Source organism: Oncorhynchus gorbuscha, linkage group LG26 (genome assembly GCF_021184085.1).
Source record: "Oncorhynchus gorbuscha isolate QuinsamMale2020 ecotype Even-year linkage group LG26, OgorEven_v1.0, whole genome shotgun sequence".
Taxonomy (NCBI): domain Eukaryota; kingdom Metazoa; phylum Chordata; class Actinopteri; order Salmoniformes; family Salmonidae; genus Oncorhynchus; species Oncorhynchus gorbuscha.
This window is the reverse complement of record NC_060198.1, coordinates 39,797,290-39,804,383: the sequence shown is the minus strand read 5'-3', so window position 1 is coordinate 39,804,383 and position 7,094 is coordinate 39,797,290. Positions and strand designations below refer to the sequence as shown.

The window sequence follows — 7,094 nt, the reverse complement described above, 5'->3', positions numbered from 1 at the left end:
ACACACACACACACACACACACACACACACACACACACACACACACGCTCTCACCCCATTGCAGAGAAAAAGGGGTGCATCAGGTCCTGAAAGTGATGCTTTTAAGGCGGTCGTGTAGAAGGGTGTCGTATATCATTTCTACATGGATAGCTCCACCTACAGAGTCCTGGTTTTATTGCAAACCTGTGTTCCTTTTCCAGGAATGTCATGTCCTAGAAAGACACCACGCGGTGATGTGTCTTATGTGCTGTTTTATCTACAATCATGGTTTCTCCCATTCTGTAGCCTGAAGACAGAAACATGCTTCTTAACACAAGTGTTAGTACATGGTAGAGAGTAGAGACACACAGAGAGACAGTGTGAGAGGGTATCAGAAACATAGAACAAGGGTGTTAAGTGTAAGGATACAGTAGGTTAGAGACACAGTGAAACAGGCTGATTTGTTCTCCCTAGGATTGGTAGTTTATTCATCAGGACTTGATGCATCCAAGTAAAGGATCATTCGGTTTTGGCACCTTTAAAGATTTCATTTTCAATTTGAACAACACATTGAAAATCAAAAGAAACAAAGAAATGACTAAGGCTGTGTGAATTTGAAAAAGAAAATACATACATATACATACATATATATATATATATATTTTTTAATATAAAGAATTAAACCAAACCATTTTTAAAAAATCTGTTTTTGTTCAATGTCGATTGTTTGATTTCTTTCACAAAAGCATAAGATAAAATGAAGTAAATAAAAAAACATAAGAGAGAAAATACTCATGAAACATTACTAGTTTCAACGTTAACATCACTTTTTCCCCTTCTAATTATCATTATCCTTTAAAACTTAAGTTTTAAAAGAGCAGATTTGCTGTAATTTTATAGCATGCATTTAATTTCAGAAAATTTGATTCACTTAGCTTCTCTTGTACTATTTCATATTTATCTTGTTGCCTTTTACGCAAGTATTTATTGTTGTATTTGGCGTCCTCTTCTTTTCCTCCCCCTCTCCTCCTTCCCTTTTCTTCAAGAAGTCGTGTTTGGAGTCTTTTTTTTCTTGGTTTGAACTTTGACCCCATTGTTGTTGTTGGTGGTTTCTCTTGAGGGGTTCAACACTCCCATGACACACCCCCAAAAATGACACCCCATGACACCCCCCCCCCCCCCCCCAAAAAAAAGCGAACAGGGACTCAGAAAAAGGCGAGAAGGTTCTATTAAAATAATCTCTATTTTTCTACTGTTGACTGTGTGCGTCTGTCCCCCGCCATGTCTCAGCAGCTCCGTAGTGTAGTGACCTACAGCACCTTCTCTCTGGCTCTGTCATCCTTCCAGCAGATCCTACAAGAGTCTTTTCTCGTGTTACCAACAGCACTTAGTTTAGTTTACTTGTTGTTTTCTTCTTCTTCAGTAAAGTCTGTATCTCTTGATTATTAACTTAATCATTTATTTATAAATGTTATACACATATAGTACCTTTGTTAGAGTTTACAGACTGGGCTAATTCTTACTGAACCCCAAGCTGCAAAAATTCACAGTTTTAATACAGAAAATAAATAAATGAATAAATGTGACAACAAATCAGAGGCATATGGCAGGTGGTATGATGGGAAAGTACAGCAGCATGTTGCACCACCAAAACTGTGGAGCCAAACTGTCAAAACCAAAAGGTTATGAAATCATGAATCAAATTGAAATCAAAACCCTCCCTTTCAGTGCACCACCCTCATCACCCATCCCTACCCATTAAAATGACTCAGTCTCTAAGGACAATCTGCCCCATTCTCCCAGTACAACCATTTACTCCAAAGGAACCCAACAAACCCCTTTAGACTCTCTCAACAATGGTAGATGGGAAAATCATGCAGTTGAATGAAATAAAATCATCAATCTCTATAAAGATGGAAACTCATCCTGGTCTATGGTATATTAGAGACCTGGGTGGGGGCCTCCCTGCCTTCGCTCCCTCGGGCTCTGCTCTCAGGGCTCCCTCATACTGGTGTGGTGCGGCGGTTGGCTGTGTTGGTGTTGGCCGAGTCTTTTTCCTTCTGAATACAGTTGTGGACCTGCAGGAAGGTATGGTCCCTCTCCGAGTTGTAGGTGGCCGTCGGCGTGCCCCCGGCCTTCAGGGTGTCCCGGGGCAGCGTGTACATGGAGATCTCTGTAGAGGGTAGCGCGCTGAAGCCCTTGAGGCCCACAGGCGAGGTGTCGCGGGAGTGCGAGGGGTCTGTGGACCGGGAGGAGGAGCGCGAGCGGCGTCGGTAGCGGTAACGGTAGGATGGGATGCGTGTGATGGCCGAGGCCTGGAGGTAGTCGGCAGCCCTGGCCCCTGCCCGGAGCTGCCGATGGCGGTCGATGAACATGTGGGCTGCCAGGACGCCCACCATCTCGGCCATTATGAAGGACAGGGCTCCGAAGTAGAAGGACCAGCCGTAGGAGTAGCTGTTCTTCTTCGAGTCGCTCTTAGAGGGGTCCCCTGCGTTGGCTGATATGTACACGATGATCCCGATGATGTTGCTCAGGCCTGAGGGAAGAGGGGGGGTGAGGGTGGTAAATGACTTAAATGTAAATGTAAATGTAATAATCATATAATCATATACACTGAGTGTGCAAAACATTAGGAACACCTCCTCTTTCCATGACATAGACTGACCAGGTGAATCCAGGTGAAAGATATGATCCCTTATTGATGTCACTTGTTAAATCCACTTCAATCAGTGTAGATGAAGGAGAGGAGTCAGTTTAAATAAGTATTTTTAAGCTTTGAGACAGTTGAGACATGGATTGTGTATGTGTGCCATTCAGAGGGTGAATGGGAAAGACAAAATACTGAAGTACCTTTGAATGGGGTACAGTAGTAGGTGCCAGGCGCACTGGTTTGAATGTTTCAAGAGCTACAACGCTGCTGGGTTTTTCACACTCAAAAGTTTCCTCTGTGTATCAAGAATGATCCATCACCCAAGGGACCAGCCAACATGACAGAACTGTGGGACTCACTGGAGTCAACATGACAGAACTGTCGGACTCACTGGAGCCAACATGACAGAACTGTGGGACTCACTGGAGCCAACATGACAGAACTGTGGGACTCACTGGAGCCAACATGACAGAACTGTGGGACTCACTGGAGCCAACATGACAGAACTGTCAGACTCACTGGAGCCAACATGACAGAACTGTGGGACTCACTGGAGCCAACATGACAGAACTGTGGGACTCACTGGAGCTCACTGGAGCCAACATGACAGAACTGTGGGACTCACTGGAGCCAACATGACACAACTGTGGGACTCACTGGAGCCAACATGACAGAACTGTGGGACTCACTGGAGCCAACATGACAGAACTGTGGGACTCACTGGAGCCAACATGACAGAACTGTGGGACTCACTGGAGTCAACATGACAGAACTGTGGGACTCACTGGAGCCAACATGACAGAACTGTGGGACTCACTGGAGCCAACATGACAGAACTGTGGGACTCACTGGAGCCAACATGACAGAACTGTGGGACTCACTGGAGCCAACATGACAGAACTGTGGGACTCACTGGAGCCAACATGACAGAACTGTGGGACTCACTGGAGCCAACATGACAGAACTGTGGGACTCACTGGAGCCAACATGACAGAACTGTGGGACTCACTGGAGCCAACATGACAGAACTGTGGGACTCACTGGAGCCAACATGACAGAACTGTGGGACTCACTGGAGTCACCATGGGCCAGAATTCCTGTAGGGCACTTTTGACATCTTGTAAAGTCCATGCCCCATCAAATTGAGGCTGTTCTGATGTTGATGTCTAATGTTTTGTACACCTAGTGTATATATATCTACTTTAACTGTAGCGTTTAGTCACGGACAGAGAGAGAGAAGTGTGTGACTTAGTAGAGCTGGGATGATGGATCATTGGGAAAGTATGTCAGGGACACCATATTTTTAGAGTTGAATCCCAATGGGTAGCTTGTAGCCCAGCACCCAGATCAGGAGAAAATAAGTGGATAAAGAGGGAAGAATGGAGTGCGTGACTTGTGGCTGCTGCTGAGTGGAGGCTGAGAGCTGACTGAGGAGTTGCAGTACTGGGGATGACCAGCAGAGAGAGAGAGACTGCTTGTGCACTGCACCTTAGCTGGATTAGTCAACAGTCTCTTCTTTGCTGGACTTACATCCATCTGCACAACTGTTCTATGTAAGTGAACCATAATAACATTGCATGTTAGTGACTAAAAAGTAGTGACTGAAAACATTTGCATTTGTGTACACTTTGTATCAATGAAAAAGATCGTCTCCCTAATTGAACCCCAACTATGCCTCTCCACCATAGTAACTGTTTCTCTCTTTCTTTTTCCCAGTCTTCCTTCCTCTCTTCCTCTACCTGCCCTAGATACCCCTTCCTCTCTCTCTTCCCCTCTCTTCTCCACTCTCTTCTCCTCTCTCTTCCTCTCTCTTCTCTTCCTTCCTCTCTTCCTCTCTCTCTTCTCTTCTCTCACTTCCTCTCTCTTCTCCTCTCCTCTCTCCTCTCTTCCCTCTCTCTTCCTCTCTCTCTCTCTTCCTCTCTCTTCTCCTCTCTCTCTCTTCCTCTCTCTTCCTCTCTCTTCTCTCTTCTCCTCTCTCTTCTCTCTTCTCTCTCTTCTCCTCTCTCTTCCTCTTCTCTCTCCTCTCTCTTTCTCCTCTCTCTCTTCTCCTCTCTCTTCCTCTCTCTTCTTCTCTCTTCTCCTCTCTCTTCCTCTCTCTTCCTTCTCTTCTCCTCTCTCTTCCTTCTCTCTTCTCCTCTCTCTTCTTCTCTTCTCCTCTCTCTTCTCCTCTCTCTTCCTCTCTCTCCTCTCCCTCTCTTCTCTCTCTCTCTCTCCACTCTCTCTCTCTTCTCTCTCTTCCTCTCTCTCTCTCTTCCCTCTCTCTCTCTCCACTCTCACTCTTCCTCTCTCTTCCTCTCTCTTCCTTTCCTCTCTCTTCTCCTCTCTCTTCCTCTCTCTTCCTCTCTCTTCTCCACTCACTTCCTCTCTCTTCTCCTCTCTCTTCTCCTCTCTCTTCCTCTCTCTTCCCTCTCTCTTCTCCTCTCTCTTCCTCTCTCTTCTCCTCTCTTCCTCTCTCCTCCTCTCTTCTCCTCTCTCTTCCTCTTTCTTCCTCTCTCTTCTCCACTCTCTTCCTCTCTCTTCTCCTCTCTCTTCCTCTCTCTTCCTCTCTTCTCTCTCTCTCTCCTCTCTCTCTCTCTCTCTCTCTCTTCCTCTCTCCTCTCTTCCCCTCTTTCTCCTCTCTCTTCCTTCTCTCTCTCTCTTCTCCTCTTCCTCTCTCTTCTCCACTCTCTTCCTCTCTCTTCTCCTCTCTCTTCTCCGCCCCTCTCTTCCCCTCTCTTCTCCTCTCTCTTCTTCTCTCTCTTCTCTCCTCTCTCTCTCTTCTCTCCACTCTTCCTCTCTCTTCTCCTCTCTCTCTTCTCCTCTCTCTCCTCTCTCTTCTCCTCTCTCTTCCTCTCTCTCTTCCCTCTCTCTTCTCCTCTCTCTTCCTCTCTCTTCTCCTCCTCTCTTCCTCTCTCTTCTCCTCTCTCTTCCTCTCTCTTCCTCTCTCTTCTCCTTCTCTTCCTCTCTCTCCTCTTTCTTCCTCTCTCTTCTCCTCTTCTCTCTCTCTCTTTCTTCCTCTCTCTTCTCTCTCTTCTCTCTTCTCTCTCTTCTCTCTCTCTCTTCTCTCTCTCTTCTCCACTCTCTCTCTTCCTCTCTTCCCTCTCTTCTCCTCTCTCCTCTCTCTTCTCTCTCTCTTCTCCCTCTCTTCTCTCTCTCTCTCTCCTCTCTCTCTCCTCTCTCTTCTCCTCTCTCTTCCTCTCTCTCTTCCCCTCTCTCTTCCTTCTCTTCTCCTCTCTCTCTTCCCCTCTTCTCATCCCTCTTCTTCTCTCTCTCTCTTCTCTCTCTCTCCTCTTTCTTCCCCTCTCTCTTCCACTCTCTTCCCTCTCTTCTCTCACTCTTCCTCTCTCTTCCCCTCTCTTCTCCTCTTCTCCTCACTCTTCCCCTCTCTTCTCATCCCTCTTCCCTTCTTCTCCTCTCTCTTCCCTCTCTTCTCTCTCTCTCTTCCTCTCCTTCTCTCTCCTCTCTTCCTCTCTCTTCTCTCTCTCTTCCCCTCTCTCTCTCCTCTCTCTCCTCTCTTCTCTCTTCTCCTCTCTCTCTCTTCCCTCTCTCCTCTCTCTTCTCCTCTCTCTTCCTCTCTCTTCTCTTCTCCTCTTCTCTCTCTCTTCCTCTCTCTTCCTCTTTCTTCCTCCTCTCTCTCCACTCTCTTCTCTTCTCCTCTCTCTCTCTCCTCTCTTCCTCTCTCTTCTCCTCTCTCTTCCTCTCTCTTCCTCTTTCTTCCTCTCTCTTCTCCACTCACTTCCTCTCTCTTCTCCTCTCTCTTCCTCTCTCTTCCTCTCTCTCTTCCCCTCTCTTCTCCTCACTCTTCCTCTCTCTTCCTCTCTCTTCCTCTCTCTTCTCCTCTCTCTTCCTCTTTCTTCCTCTCTCTTCTCCACTCTCTTCCTCTCTCTTCTCCTCTCTCTTCCCCTCTCTTCTCCTCTCTCTTCCCCTCTCTTCTCATCCCTCTTCTTCTCTCCTCCTCTCTCTTCCTCTTTCTTCCTCTCTCTTCTCCACTCTCTTCCTCTCTCTTCTCCTCTCTCTTCCCCTCTCTTCTCCTCACTCTTCCTCTCTTTTCTCCACTCTCTTCCTCTCTCTTCTCCTCTCTCTTCTCCGCTCTCTTCCCCTCTCTTCTCTCTCTTCCTCTCTCTTCTCCTCTCTCTTCCCCTCTCTTCTCCTCACTCTTCCTCTCTCTTCTCCACTCTCTTCCTCTCTCTTCTCCTCTCTCTTCCCCTCTCTTCTCCTCACTCTTCCTCTCTTTTCTCCTCTCTCTTCCTCTCTCTTCTCCTCTCTCTTCTCCGCTCTCTTCCCCTCTCTTCTCCACTCTCTTCCTCTCTCTTCTCCTCTCTATTCTCCACTCTCTTCCCCTCTCTTCTCATCTCTTCTTCTCTCTCTCTCTCTTCCTCTCTCTTCTCCTCTCTCTCTTCCTCTATCTCTTCCTCTCTCTCTCTTCCTCTCTCTCTTCCTCTCTCTCTTCCTCTCTTTCGCCCCCTCTTTCTTCCACTCTCTCTTC

At 47.0% G+C, this 7,094-nt stretch overlaps 1 protein-coding gene across 1 annotated transcript in view; it reads right to left on the bottom strand.

Annotated features, from left to right (window-relative positions):
- Positions 1-1,184: 1,184 nt before the first annotated feature.
- LOC124015153 (voltage-dependent calcium channel gamma-2 subunit) overlaps positions 1,185-7,094 on the bottom strand; it is a 116,839-nt gene continuing 110,929 nt past the window's right edge. Inside the window, exon 4 of the mRNA XM_046330143.1 lies at positions 1,185-2,515. Coding sequence (XP_046186099.1) covers positions 1,983-2,515 — 533 coding nt within the window. The 3' untranslated portion in view covers positions 1,185-1,982. The remainder of the gene's footprint in view (positions 2,516-7,094) is intronic.